The 15,415-nt window shown below is 45.0% G+C and overlaps 1 protein-coding gene across 5 annotated transcripts in view; it reads left to right on the plus strand.

The window, feature by feature from the left end:
* Positions 1-15,415, plus strand: part of DCL1 (dicer-like 1) — a 92,724-nt gene that overhangs the window by 25,910 nt on the left and 51,399 nt on the right. For all 5 annotated transcript variants that reach the window (XM_086823033.1, XM_086823032.1, XM_086823036.1 and 2 more), the window contains 5 exons: positions 2,804-3,954; positions 5,252-5,365; positions 5,467-5,677; positions 5,862-6,256; positions 6,343-6,574. In XM_086823033.1, the coding sequence (XP_086679159.1) occupies positions 2,878-3,954; positions 5,252-5,365; positions 5,467-5,677; positions 5,862-6,256; positions 6,343-6,574 (2,029 nt within the window). In that variant the 5' untranslated portion in view covers positions 2,804-2,877. The remainder of the gene's footprint in view (positions 1-2,803; positions 3,955-5,251; positions 5,366-5,466; positions 5,678-5,861; positions 6,257-6,342; positions 6,575-15,415) is intronic.

A 15,415-nucleotide genomic window follows, 5' to 3' on the forward strand; every position in this document is an offset into this window, starting at 1 on the left:
TCCTCCACCTCTTGGGTCCGGAAGAAACTGGTGATGGTTGGCTGCTAAGGGAGGGGGCGGGGTGGCTGGGGCCTGTGTCTCAAGAAGGTGGCCCTGTGTCTACGGAGCTCAAGCAGGAAGAGGCCTAGGCAACGCTGGTCTTGGAAGTCAATGATCCTGGAGAGTGGACCGAATCCCTCACGAAATAGATAGTGAAACCTCCCGCGGATCTCATAGTATACTGGGCAGTGGCATATGTAATGCTCCTCTGTCTCAACCTCTATGTGGCATAGTCGGCATATCCTCTCCTCTCTAGTTGTCTGTACGAGCTTCCCGGCTCTGAAGATGCGCTCAGCTCTACCTGTCTCTCCACTCTGAGGCAGTGGGAAGAAACCCGTATTTGGCCAATTGCAATCCGCATGGCATGGGACATGTGAACACTCAAGTAGCCCGACTGCTGGTTGAATCCATCCTCAGTGAGTGAGGAATTCGTGGGGAGCTCCGGGGGTGTGATCCATGTGCAATGTGTGTAGAGGCTAAGAAGATCTGACCGGATAACCCGGTTGGTATCCTCGTGAGACAGCCGGAAAAAAGGGGAGTCCAAACTGTACTGAAGGGGGGGTAGGCGGTCCATGCAGAGCCCATGTACTGAGAACCAAGTGGAAACTAGTGCATACCATACTCAAGAAGGCCCCTCAAGTGCTAGCTGTCTGGAGGACTCCAGGGCAAGCCTTGGGTACCTGTGGGGATCCATGTGACTGACGCGATCAAGGTACGTGACTGTCTGGAAGAGTGCCTCCACTACCATCGGGGCTGTAGCAAACTCCGCTTGGATAATCTGGTGTGGGACTGATGGTTTGTTGCGGATCATAGGGGAGAACATCATGACCTGGGGCCTCTCAACTCACTGCCAATCCTCATCGGATAAATCTGGCCCCCAGAAAGCTGCTCCATACATCAAGGCTGGTGTGACGAGGGTGTCAAAAAGCCAGCCCTTCGTCCTGGGCTCCTGGAAATGTGCCTGGAAGTAAGCTCAAGGCTGCATATCCCCGCGTCACTTTAGCATGTGCTACGGGAAGCATGGTAAAGCGTGGGCCACTGAAAGTGACACCAAGGTAGACATAGGATGAGACAATCTCCACGGGATCCCCTCTATATGTAAAGCTCAATCTGGATGTGACGGGGCGAGAGGTATTGAAGACCATTACCTTTGGTTTTACCAAGGTTAACAGAGGTGTCCCGCTGAGTACAAAAGTCATGTAAGGCATCCAACTGTCTCTGAAACTCTTCGGCTGAGTCTGAGAGGAGGACGATGTCATCTGCATAAAGTATTATGGGGATCAATATGCCTGCTAGTGTGGGACCAGCCCCGCCTAATCCATCAATGAAGCTCGAGATCTCATCAATGTAGAGGCCGAAACTCAACCTATGAGACAAATCAATGTACAACTGTCAATGTCCTCTGGATGTCCAGAAAAAAAAAGGACAAAATGAATATGAAATAAACTATGAAAGTACTGAGCTAGTGGGGGGGGTGTGATGGATGGAGCACTACTGCTAGAGGCTCACTATGCAACCTATATGTGTAGGGTATACAAGAATGCAATGCAGATCTGTCTAGCTCCACCCAGTACCATAATGAGGGTGTAATATGTGATACATAGGCGATGGCGAGGCAAAAATCCCTCAGAGCATGATCTCCGGGTGTGAGTGTAAGTGATCTAGTCGCTCCTGGATATGGTGCTGATGTCGAGCCCGTATCTCTGTGATCTCCCTCTGATTTAGTCTGGGAGTCTGGTAGGCTGGTGCTCTCGGTCTCCGTCTAGCTCGGAGGTCCTCAGCGCGCTGAAGTGTAACCCCCTCCTGTGTCCGGGTAGGCACTGGGATAGATCTCTGGAAGAAATCAGTGAGCTGGAGCTGTCGCCCACCTCTCCCTGTGGTATGAGTCCGTAGTAGTGCCTCTCTGTGGCGCTGTGTCTCTAGCAAGAACTGGCCAAATCTGCGCTGGTCTGCGGATTCCATGATCTGGCGGAGTGAGGGATGTCCATTGAAGATGGTGGTGTATCTCTCTCTAATGTCACTATATGCTCTGCATCTGCATACATAATGCTCCTCACTCTCAACCTCCTCCTGGCATAGTCTGCATATCCTCTCTGCTTTGGGGATCCGTGCTGCCCTACCTACCTCAATCTCAAGCTGGTGTGATGACACTTTGAGCTGGCCAATCGCCACTTGGGCACTGTGAGGCATGTACACATCCATATATCTGGGTCGCTGAATGAATCCATTTGCTGAGTAGGCATAAACTGATCTCTGTAGTATAGCATCTTTGGCGGTAAAGGCTGGCTGGGTATAGCATCTTTGGCGGTAAAGGCTGGCTGGGTGTAATCCAAGTCTCCTGAGTGTATCGCTACCATAAATCCCGCCGAAGGACTCTGTTCCACTCACTGTGAGAGAGCTGGATGTGTGGTGCATGTATATCATACTGGAAAGGTGGTAGGTGATTTATGTTCAGACCATGCTGAGTGAACCACTGTATCATTTGTGAGTACCATGATCTCCTATCTCCACTCTCTGTGAGCTGCCTGGACGCCTCAAAAGCTCTATGTGAGAGTCGATCTGATGGCATATCTCTGATCCTTCTGTATGAAGCAGATTGTCTGGAAGAGGGCCTCTATTAGCATAGGAGGTGCGGCAAACTCCGCTTGGACAATGTCATGTGGGACGGAGGGTTTACTGCGGATCATCCGAGAGAGAGAGAGAGAGAGAGAGAGAGAAAGAGAGAGAGAGAGAGGTTCTAAAGAAGTATCGATTGTTTTTGCAGGTTTACCTTAACTTGGTATTTGGTTTTAACAAGTTCACAAGTACAGTGTACATACAAACATCTGAAGAGTTTTAATGGAGATGGTGGTGCAAGTGGCAAATCTGGTCCCTGGTTTTGAAGCTCAATGTGCAGATGGTATAGAAATGAATGTCCCATGTAGGACTTGTAAGGTTTCGGGAGAAGCTGGCTTTAAAGTAAATGCAGGTGAAATAAAAGATATTGCAATAAGGGAGGGGGAAGAAGTTAAATATGACAAAAAAAGGGAGGTGTTTGTAAGGGATAGGGAGAAGGATGCACAGAAAGAGAAACCTAGGTTCAGGGAAATGCTGTATGATTCTAAAGTGGTACCAAAATCCAATTTGTCCAATGGCAGAGGAGACTCAAGTGAAAAAGAAGAGGTAGAAGGGTTTAGGGAAAAGGGAAGGACATATGATTCAAAATGGCATAGGGAAAGAAGTCGGGAAATGATTTCTTCTGAGAGACTTGAAAAGAGGGAGGCAAGATGCAGGATAGGGGATAAGGATGCAAGGCAGAAAGAAAGGGAGAGGTCAGGAAAAGATGGACACACTGAAAGGCGTGAAAGAAGACAAAGGCAGACTGTGTCACGCAGGAGGGAGAGGTCAAGGTCAATGGAACGGGCTTCAGATAGACATGAAAGATATAAAAGGTTCCGAGAAAGTGAAACAGATGCAAGGTTTAGAGTTTCTTTGGGGAGGCGGTCTGATTTTTCATCAGAGAGAATGCGGAGTGAGCGCAAGCGGGAGAGAGAGAGCTGCTGGGAAAGGGATCAAGAAAGAATGTATGTGCAAAGGGATAGAAATGGACGAATAGTGTATCGGCGTGGATTTCGAGACATAGAGTGGGAGAGAGAGATGTGGAGGAAGGAAAGAGAGAAAGAGCAACAAAGGAAGAGCACAGAGAAATCACTAGATCAAACCAAAGGAAAACCAGCAGAGCAGCAGGCTCGAAAATATCAGCTCGAAGTTCTTGAGCAAGCAAAAGCGAAGAACACAATAGCTTTTCTGGAGACAGGTGCTGGGAAAACATTAATTGCAGTTTTGTTGATGCAAAGCAAGCATACATACATGCGCGATCAGGATCAGAAAATGCTTGCTGTTTTTCTCGTTCCCAAAGTCCCACTAGTTTACCAGGTATGTCAAAAAGCACCTTTTTGTTCTTTGCAAACCCCCCCCTGCCCCCAGCCCAGCATAGGAAGAAGATCCCTGTTTGAATATATATTATGTGAGAATAGGAAGCAACCCCTCGCCTAAGTAGTAAAGAAATTAAAAGTTCTAATAGTAATTCAGGACGAGGACTTCTGTATGTTTTGTAAGTAGTTACATATAAACACTTACAAGACACATTTCTATGTTGCTGACATGTTCCTCCTTATGGCCTACACACTGCCACACCAATTATATCTTTCTGCATTCCCAAATCCGTCTGTGAAAGTACTGAATGGGGACATGTATGTTGAAAGAGCCACAAAAGAGGGAAAGTTGCCTTCTTCTATTGGATTGTTGTAACTGTGTCCAAAAGGCTGCATGCAGTTCGTAATGCCATGCCTCTCCCACTGTCCTGTCTTGGTGGGAGTCTGCTGTAATAGTCTGATTTGTCTTTCTAGCATGGGCGGGTTGGAAGAGAATGGAGAGGATGTAGGGGTAATCGGTGGGAAGGAGGGGTAGAAGTAGAAGTGGAAGGGCAAATGGTTGAGTAGAAACGGTGGCGAGCCTGCTGTGTAACATGTGGAAGACTTGAATCGATAACTTGATTAGAGCACAAATTCAGCACCTAAACATGACCATTTCATATGCACAAATGAAAGAGAGAGTAGGAGAGAGTACACCGTGTCGGGTCCCAAATAACCCTCTGAAGGGCCCCACGTGAAGGTGTATTTGCTTATATTGCTGAATGAGTAATGACTATTGGCTGCAAATCAGCACCAAAACCTCTGCGTGGGATCCCTGCAGATCCGTGAAGGTGAACAAGAAGCCGCCTTCTGCTGTACAGTCTGGACAGCACCTATGTCGCCTCCTTTCCAACCCTATTCTCCTTGTGTTTCCTTGTCTTGTGGGCTGCCCAGGGCACGCACACAAGCAAGTGCTCTTTGGACCTGTGATGTGAAGAGAAGCACTATAACATTGGGGATGTGGGCTGCTGAACCTGGCCGACCTGGGCCAGGAAACTTGTGCTACATCTATTTCATTTTATGCCCAAAGGAAGTGAAGTTCAGTTTTAAAATAGCAGCAAACGTCTTAAGCTCATTTCTGCCAAACTCTCACAAAATATAACTTATTGGTCTAAAGGCCTCATGCCACATGATGGACAGGGGCTGTTTGAGTGCCAGAGGTCTCATTTTCTATTTGAACATATTCATTTTTTGAGTTATGTCCATAGTTACATTGTGTATACTTCTAAAGACTTTTCTTTGTTTGATCATATATGTAGCAAGCAGAAGTGATTCGTGAGACAACCGGGTTTCAAGTTGGTCACTACTGTGGAGAAATGGGCCAGGACTTTTGGGATGCACGGAGATGGCATCGCGAGTTTGAGACCAAAGATGTAGACTGCCAGCATTAATCTTTTCAAGCTAGAAGTCGTTTTTTGTGATCAAAATGGTTTTTCTGACACTGCTTTTGTAAATCTTTTTCCTCTATATGTAGGTCCTTGTCATGACTGCACAGATTCTTTTAAACATATTGCGACACAGCATTGTCAAGATGGATTCAATCCATTTGCTCATCTTGGACGAATGCCACCATGCTGTAAAAAAGCATCCCTACTCTTTAGTAATGTCTGAATTTTATCACACCACTCCAAAGGACAGAAGACCTGCTGTGTTTGGAATGACCGCATCACCTGTGAATCTGAAAGGTAAACATGATTTGTTTTGGTTGCGGAGGAGATCTCCAATCTCATAAGATACTTCATTTTGACAACTGTTGTTACCAAACTGGTTTCTGTTGGGCTAGTATTATCCTAGTCAGTCTTCTTCCTGGTTATCTTTAGTCACAAGGCACTTCGCCTAGCCACTAAAGTGTTAGTTATTCACTTTCAGGTGTTTCCAATCAAGAAGACTGTGCAATAAAGATTCGAAACCTGGAGAGCAAGCTTGACTCAATCGTTTGCACTATCAAAGATCGAAAGGAACTTGAAAAGCATGTACCAATGCCACTTGAAACTGTTGTTGTGTATGATAAAGCTGCGCTACTTGTGTCCTTGTGGGAGCAGATAAAACAGATGGAAAGTACCGTCGAGGAAGCTGCTGCATCTAGTTCCAAGAGAAGTAAATGGAAGTTCATGGGTGCCCGGGATGCTGGAGCAAAAGAGGAATTACGTCTTATTTATGGTGTTTCTGAAAGAACCGAAAACGATGGAGCTGCTAACCTTGTTCAGAAGTTGAGAGCTGTGTGTTATGCACTTGAAGAATTGGGCCAATGGTGTGCTTACAAGGTATTTTCCAAACTGATCATGGCAATCTTTCTTGTCAGGTTCATTTCATGCTTTAGGTGCTTAATAGATTTTTGTTTGTGCTGTAGGTTGCCCTGTCCTTTCTTACAGCTCTCCAAAACGACGAGCGCGCTAACCACCAGTTGGATGTCAAGTTTCAAGAATCATACCTAAAAAAATTGGTGGCTCTCTTAAAGTGTCACCTTACAGAGGGAGCTGTTGTTTCTTCAAGAGAAGGTGATGAGGAGCCTTGTAAGTCTGTTGACTTAGAAGAAGGTGAAGCCATGGAAGTGGAAGAGGGTGAGCTGCCTGATACACAAGGTAACCATGATACTGTCAGTGAATTGAGTCCTTGTTCTTTTACAAAGATAATCAATAGTGTTGAAAGTTTGGATTAGTGAAATGCATAACTCAAGTTACATTCAGGTGCTAATTCTAACACCCTCCATTTAATTCATGCCTTGTATTTTTCTGCCCCTGTTTTTCTCGGAAGTGCCCTCTTTCTTAAGTTATTTGGATTTTCCATGTAAGCGATTGCTTGCTCGATAAAATATCACAGCGGGGCCAAGATTGTGTTTTTTTAATCAAACCCTGATACAGCAGAAAATTAGTCCATGGATTTCCATGTGCTTCTGTGTCATGAAAACAGGTGATTTCATATGAAGCAAATCAATAATAACAAATGTTCTCCAAGATCACAGTCAAACTCTCAAAGATAAAAGATAGCATAATTCTTCCTTTTGGACTGATAGACCTTTATAAGCTCACACTTGTATCACAGTTACTAATCCATTGTTAGTAGACATTTTATGAACAAATCTGTGTTAACGTGTGCATACATGTGGCTTAGGGTCCCCCCTCTTTGCCCTTTTTTCCCTTGTCCCTCCCCCTTGCCTCTGGCATTTAGGAATTGTAGAATATGGAAAAATAGTTCAAATATCAGTGATTTCATTGGAATAGACTAAACCTTTAGTTGGGTTTTCCAATCAACATTAGCATCAATATAAGCAAGGTATGCAAACCCTAATCACTGATTTTCAGCAATTAAGTAACGAGGAGAAGACTAATTAAAGCTTAATTAATCACAATGAGCAGAGGGCTTCTCCCTTTTCCTAACCACCCATCCGTACCGTCTCCTTTTTCTTCACGCTCTCGACACTTTCCTTGAAGCCTTAATCCGTATTTCCTCAAATTGTGCTTCTACCATTTGCTGGGTCACACAGCTTTTTGCCCAATGCTTGCCATGTTGCCAATTACTTCTCTAAGGTGCAAACCTCTTTGGGATTTCACCGTAATCCTTCAATTAATGCCTTTGGTCCCCTTAGGCCTTTCTAACTCACATTGGCCAACCCAGCATTGGCTAAGTCCTCTAGACCCCTAAATACATGCCTGTCCTTGGGGAAATCCTGTAAATACAAGACGTGTAACATCTTTCACACCTGGGACGCATGTCTCCTCTCACCTTTGAGGAGTTTAGCTCTTTACTTCGGATGTGGCTACAGAGTTGCAACATGATGACGAGGCCTTCTCTGCTAACACCAATAAGAAGTAGCTCTACAGATAAGAAGAAAAAGTGTAAATAACAGGAGTTGAAACTTAGCCCAAGAGTGGAGAAAAAAGCAAAGCATATACTAAAAATGGCAATTTGAATATGAAAAGGGCCTCTAGGAACTTTTCAATACCTTGGATGTATTTTAAGCTTGAATGATGGGCAAGTAGCACCAAACATCCCTTTCAGAGAAGGCTAATTTTAGAACCAAAGCAGCTCATGCTTGTAGATCTTGATGGAAAGAGGAGTACTATTGATCTAGGAGGTGCTTTTTTCTTCTTCAAGAAAAGATCCTTTGATTAGTAGAAAAAAGATATACGTCCGTTTAAGAATGGACCACAATTCTTCGAGGAGGTTATATATACAAAACATCACAAGAGGGGAAGCATTTTCCATGGCTAGCTAGTCTTAGAGGGAGGCTACATCAAGATGGGGTGAGAAAAGCCACATTGAGGATTTGTAATGGCTCTCAATGTGAGATTCGACAGAGGGCGGGGCCCGAGCACCAGTATGGAAGAGGTTAGCTCGGTGTGACTTTGTTAGCACATTCATCCCCAGTTTCTGTCCATGTTTGGTGTCCCTTTTGGTCCCTTTTTCATGGCCCTTGGTTGTGGGCTGGCCACCCGCCACCCCTTATTTATATATTTTTCTAGGATTTTTCCCAGCCTGGATGTATTTTCCCAGTCGGCGAGTAGTTGCATGTCCACTCGGCCAGCCCTTCCTACCTATAAATAGGTGGGCTGGCGTCTCACTTTTTCATCTTGCCTAGTCTATCTTTCGCTTCCTCACTTATGAGACTATTCCTGTCTCTTGCTTGGGACTGTATCACTTCAGTATATTCAGCATAGTTGCTCCATATCTCTCTCTCTCTTGCACTCTCTACTCAGCACACTCTAGTGCTTATTTGCTTCCGCTCTGTGCACTCTTTCATGGTATCATTGCTCCCGGTTCAGCGATTCACTCTGCTGCCCCAAATTCAGCCCTATCTACAGCCGCTTTACCTCTGCGTTTTTCTCAGATTTGCAGCCCTCTGGTTGCTGCATTTTCTGGACAGCTGCTGCTGATTGCTTTCCCTTCACTTTGGCTTCATCGTTTACAGCCGGAAGGTAATTTCTCATCAGCGTTTTTCTTCTACTTGGAGTTTGGATCTAGGCGGCCTGTTTTTTCAGGACAGCAGCCCCTCTTTGGCTGCGTTCTCCTCTCCGGTGGACATTCCCTTTTGTAGAGGGGATATTGTGGTGGTTCGGGCTTTGGTGGCAACCTTGGTACCTGTGCTGGACACTCCTTCCGAGATTGTGCATATTTTTGAGATTGAGCCCAAGCTTTTGTGATGGCTGCCTTGACCACACTTCATATGTTCTTTGAGTCTGCAAAGTTGGATGGTTCCAACTACACCTTGTGGAAGGTGAAGGTGAAAATCAGCCTTGCATGGCGTGGATCTTTGGGATTGGCTTGTTACACCTACCAATGCCACCCCTCCCACCCTTGGTTCTGGTGGTGTGACTCAGGCATAGATTGATATTTGGGAGACGAATGATTGTTGTGTTTTCTCCATTCTGATGTTGAACTGTCAGGATTCTGTTATCTCTCATGTGCATGGAGCAGATGCTGCACATGAAGTTTGGAAGGCATTTGCAGATCTCTACGAGATTAAGTCTCCGAGTCGGATTTTGGCATTGGAAAAGTAGCTTATGAACTTATCTGTTTCTGCCTTTCCATCTTTATCTGCTTTCATCTCGAAGATGAAAGATCTTCGGGACGAGCTTGCTGTTTGTGGCAAGGATATCTCTACAAAGGATATGGCTATTCGGCTTCTCTCCAAGCTTCCAGAGAGATTTGATGGTTATTTTCAGTCTCTTGTTTCTTCTCCTCGCCCTGTTCCAGTTACTTGGGAGGAAGTTCTCCCCTCCATTATGCAGATTGAGTCTCGCTTTGAAGAGCGGACTGGCACCTCTGGTGGTTCTCATGGAGCTTTGGCTGCATGAGATAAAGGGAAGAATCAACAAGAGAAAGGAAAAGGGGGTTCTGACAAGAACTCCAAGGATAAAGACAATAGCAAGTCTTCTAAAAACAAGGACATTGAGTGTCATTATTGTGGCAAGAAGGGTCATAAATCGCCCCAATGTCACAAGAAGAAGCGGGATGAAGAAGCAAAGAACTCTTCCTCTACAACGGTGTCTCAAACCAAGAAGGATGATGATATTCTTCTGTTAGCAGGTACTCGTCGTATACTCGCTCTTGTGACTTCTTTGTTGCGATCGTGGATTGTGGATAGCGGTGCTACTGCTCACATGACACCCCATCGAGATTGGTTCGAGGACTTTAGTGCCAGGTCAGGTGAGATCACTTTGGGTGATTATTCTTCCGTGTCAGTGCATGGACATGGCACCATCCCCATCTTCCGCTCTTCCGAGGACAAGAGGTACTTCTCTGACATTCTATACATTCCAGATTTGGTATTTAATCTTTTGTCAGTGAGTGCTCTAACAGCTCAAGGTGCGGAGATGATATTCTCTCGTTATGAGATTACCGTTCGTGATAAGGAGACTGGTAGCATCTTGGCTTAGGGAGTCCAAGATAGTGGTCTATACAAGTTGACCGATCTGCTTTCTTCTGGTTCTTCTTCTGCTCTTTGGCATGCTTGGTTTGGCCATTTGAGCTATCAGCTTCTACAGCGAGCTTCGAAGGATGGGTTGGTTGACGGTTTACTGACCATCAAGGCTCCATCTTTTGCTTGTTTCTCTTGTTTACAATGGAAGCAACACCGAGCCGCCTTTCCGAAGGAGGCGACACACAGATGTTCGACATCACTTGCTCTTGTTCATGGAGACTTACGTGGTCGTGTGAGTACCGTGTCTTTGAGTAAGGCGTTGTACATGCTCGTGATGGTGGATGACTTCTCCAGATATACTTGGGTTTTCTTTCTGAAGACCAAGGATGAGGCTTTTCAGCACTTTTGTGATTGGAGAGTTGAGGTGGAAAAACAGATCGGTTCCTCAGTCAAGGCTCTCAAGACCGACAGCGGGGGTGAGTTTACATCCCAGGAGTTTTAGCAATACTGTAGGACCTATGGCATTCGGAGACAGCTTAGGGCTGAGGCTGTGTCTACTGTTGCATTCAGAACAAGTCTCCTACCGCTGCTCTTCCAAATAAAACTCCATATGAGGCTTTCCATGGTGAGAAGCCCTTTGTTGTTCATTTATAGATATTTGGTTGTTCGGCGTATGTTTATGTCCCAAAGGAGCATTGCTCCAAGTTGGACTCGAAGTCTCGGTGCATGACTTTTCTTGGATACAGCGCTGTGTCCAAGGCATATCGTCTTTATGATCCTCAGGTCGGCAAAGTTGTGAGCCGTGATGTGGTGTTGGACGAGACTCCTACATCTTCAGAGGGGAGTGGTGAGCTTCTTCTTCCTCCACCTCCGTCTCCGTCTCCTCCTCCTCCTCCCTCTGCTTCTGTTACACCTCCAGCTGTGGATTCTCAGTCAGATGATGATAACTCGCTCCTCTTCCAGCGAGTTCGAGCAGATCTGTGCTTGGATGGTACTATCAGACGGTTCGTGATTTTGGGTTACGTGAACTTTCTTTTGCTCCTCTGCCTGGTTCTCTCAGGCGATCTTCCAGAGTTTTAGGGAAACAAATTCAGCAACATGTTTGTTAACTATGCTCATATGTCCTCTATCATTCATGATACTTCTGATCCCACTTCTGTGGACGAGGCTCTTTCACATGAGCCTTGGCGTTGTGCTATGTAGGCTGAGCTGGATGCTATTGAACGGAATGGCACTTGGATTTTGGTGCCTAGGCCACTGCAGCGTAAGGTGATTGGTGTGCGTTGGATCTTCAAACCGAGCTGATGGTAGCTTGGACAAGCACAAGGCGAGGTTGGTTTCCAAGGGTTATGCTCAGCGTCCTGGAGTCGAGTTCGATGAGACCTTCACTCTGACTGCCCGGATGACTACCATTTGCACTGTTCTTGCTCTTGTAGGACATCATAGATGGCCCGTATTCTAGATGGATGTCAAGTCGGTTTTCTTGAATGGAGAGCTTACACAGGAGGTTTATGTTGATCAGCCCCTGGGATTTGTTGTTCTAGGCAAACAGGATCAGGTGAACCGGCTGAAGAAAGCTTTATATGGTCCGAAGCAGGCTCCGTGGGCTTGGTACTAGCAGATTGATGAGTTCTTTCAGAAGCTCGGCCTGTGCCGTTCTCATGCAGATTTGAACCTTTATATCCTCCTTGAGAGGGGGTTGATTGTTATCATTGTGGTCTATGTTGATGACCTCATCTTTACAGGTTCTTATTATGTGCGGATCCATTCAGTCATGGATGCTTTGGAGACAGAGTTTGAGATGATGGATCTTGGCCTTTTGCATTATTTTCTTGGCTTTGAGATTTGGCAAAACCCCGAAGGGCATTTTCTTCTCTTAGCAGAAGTACACACGGGAGATTCTTGACAGATTTCAGATGACTGGATGCAAACTAGTATCTTCTCCTATGGATACTAGTGAGAAGCTTTCTCTTCTTGATGCTTCTCCAAGGATTGATCAGGGAGAGTATCGGGTTCTCGTCGACTGTTTGGTTTGGTTGACCTACTCCCGATTGGACGTGTGTTTCGCACCAGTTAGTTTATTGAGTTCTTTCTCATCCAAACCCCATCAGCAGCATTGACGGTGTGCTCTCAGAGTTCTTCGGTACTTGCATGGCACTCTGGATTTTGGCATCTTCTATGGCCAAGGATGCACTCGTCTTGGATGGTCTTCAGATTGGGCTGGAGATCCAGATACTCGGCGTTCGACCACTGGTTGTGTTTTTTCACTTGGGTCTGGAGCCATTTCATGGAGCAGTAAAAAGTAGCCTACTATGGCGCTTTCCTCTACAGAGGCGGAGTATCGTGTGGTTTGTTATGCTGCATGTGTGGCGATTTGGTTGCAGAGATTATTGGAGGAGCTTGTCTGTCCTCCTACCGGATCTATCTTCTTTGGTGTGACAATCAGAGTTACATCGCCATCACCAAGAACCCTGTGTTTCATGCTCATACGAAACACATTGAGATACGGTATCACTATGTTCGTGAACGGGTTCTTGCTGGAGATTTGCGTTTGGAGTATTGTCCTTTAGCGGAGAATGTTGCAGATTTGTTCACCAAGCCGGTTTCTCAAGCTTCCTTGGCTCCTCATCTTCGGCTTCTCGGAGTATGTTCAGCATCTGGTGCTGAGAGGGGGTGTTAGTACATTCATCCCCAGTTTCTGCCCATGTTTGGTGTCCCTTTTGGTCCCTTTTTCATGGCCCTTGGTTGTGGGTTGGCCACCCCTTATTTATATATTTTTTTGGGATTTTTCCCAGCCTGGATGTAATTTCCTAGTCGGCCAACCCTTCCTACCTATAAATAGGTGGGCTGGCCTCTCACTTTTTCATCTTGCCTAGTCTATCTTTTGCTCCCTCACTAATGAGACTATTCTTGTCTCTTGCTTGGGACTGTATCACTTCAGTACATTCAGCATAGTTGCTCCATATCTCTCTCTCTTGCACTCTCTACTCAGCACACTCTAGTGCTTATGTGCTTTTGCTCTGTGCACTCTTTCAGACTCCATGCTCCTTGAATCCGGTCAGATGCTCCATATCTCTCTCTCTCTTGCACTCTCTACTCGGCACACTCTAGTGCTTATGTGCTTCCGCTCTGTGCACTCTTTCAAACTCCATGCTCCTTGAATCCGGTCAGATGCTCTAGGCATCTAGAAAGGGTGTGCTTTCTGTTATTTAGTCTGACATATGTATTTTTTGAAGGAAAAGTCTTAGGGTTTTGGAAAGTTTAGAGAATGGTTGACCATGTTTGAAATTGAGGTAGGAACGTGGTTGGAGAAATTCATGACATGCCGACCAGATTGAAGGAGAAATTACGTCTCATGAATTCTTGGATTTTTGCAAATTAAGAGTCATGAAGGAGCAATCCTTCACTCTCCCTACTCTTGAATAGGGAGTAAAGAATTGTTGGCCATGTTTGAAATTGAGGTAGGAACGAGGTTGAAGAAATTCATGACAGACCAAGAAGGAGAATTCATGTCTCATGAATTCTTGTATTTTTGCAAATAAAGAGTCATGAAGTGTCGCAAATCACAAGAATTGTGCTTTTATTGAAATGGCAAGGAGTATACTCGATGGAAAAAATTATCCGATATCTTTTTTGGTGCAGCAGGGGCTCTCTTGTGTCTTTATGGATTCTTATGACAAGGACGGAAGTGTGATATGCCGCAAAGGGATAGGCCATTCGCTTAATGGTGTAAGCAGCTTCTCAATGGAGTGGAACTTCGGCTATTGAGGATGTTGCTCAAAATGTTGAGGAGTAAAACAAGGCTTTAGAAAATCTTGTGTACTCAAGCTTTAGGAGTACACAACAGAATTGGCTGGTTTATGCAAGGCAGGTGTGGAAGCTGAATATGGTTGCATCCTTGAAACCACACTCAGAATGTGGTGGATTGTCCTTTGAAACACAAGGTTATTAACACTAAATGGGTTTACAACGCAAAAAACCTGTCTACTGATACTTTGGGGAAGTATAACACAAGATTAGTTGCTTAAATTTTTGCTCAAATTGAAGAATTCAACTTTTAGGAGACTTTTACTTATGTAGGAAAATTGACCATAATCTGCATGGTCCTAGCTTAGGGGATGGTGTGCCTATTAAGTGGATGTGAAATGCGCTTTTCTCAACAAGATCTTAAGGAGGAGATATACATGGAGAAACCATTAGGTTTTGTGGTTTGCAATTTTGAAAGCAAGGTAGGGATGTTACGTAAGACTCTCTTATGAGCTAAAACAGGTCTTATGAGCGTGTCATCAATGGGTGATGCTTACTTTGAGAGTGTTCTTCCAAGCAATCCTTCATATGAAAACTTTTATGTATTTTGTGAGGAGAATCTGTATATGTTCATTGTTCTCTATGTTGATGACCTCAGGTTGGCATGGATCACCAAAATAAGATCGCAAATGCATAGTGCTTAGTTTTTAGATGACTGACCTTAGGCTTATGCATTATGGTTTGGGGATTGAATTGGCTGATCTTCGTGAGTGTCAGCAGACACCCACCACCATTCTCACTGATAGCTAGAGTGCTATGGCCGTGGCACGAAATCCAGTATTTCATGCACGTACCAAGCACATTGAGATTCATTATCACTATGTCAGAGAGAGGTTACATGCAGGGGAGATTAGTTTATCTTACTACCCTACACAGGATAATGTTGCAGATCTATTCACAAAGGCTTTACCTCGAGAAAAGTTTGAAGCTTTCCGCAAAGCTTTGGGCTTACTCTTATACAGAGAGTGATATGCTACCTTATACATGTTCACACTTCCACTACAGGGGGGATTTGTAGGCATATGCTCACTTATGGTAGTGCTATGTGTGAACAGGACTTAACCAAGGGCACTTTTTCCCATGTGGTTTTTCCCCTTGGATATCAAGTGTGAAAGGGCACTCTACATATAATATTTTGTACTTCTATATTATATGGATGTGACACACATTCAAGTGTTGACTTGCATTTTGTGGCTACCACACTTTTGGCTCTCTCTCTCTCTCTCTCTCTCTCATTTCTGTGTGAGCTTCTCCA

Source organism: Cibotium barometz, chromosome 29 (assembly GCF_041138505.1).
Source record: "Cibotium barometz isolate CiBa-2024 chromosome 29, ASM4113850v1, whole genome shotgun sequence".
NCBI classification, from domain to species: domain Eukaryota; kingdom Viridiplantae; phylum Streptophyta; class Polypodiopsida; order Cyatheales; family Cibotiaceae; genus Cibotium; species Cibotium barometz.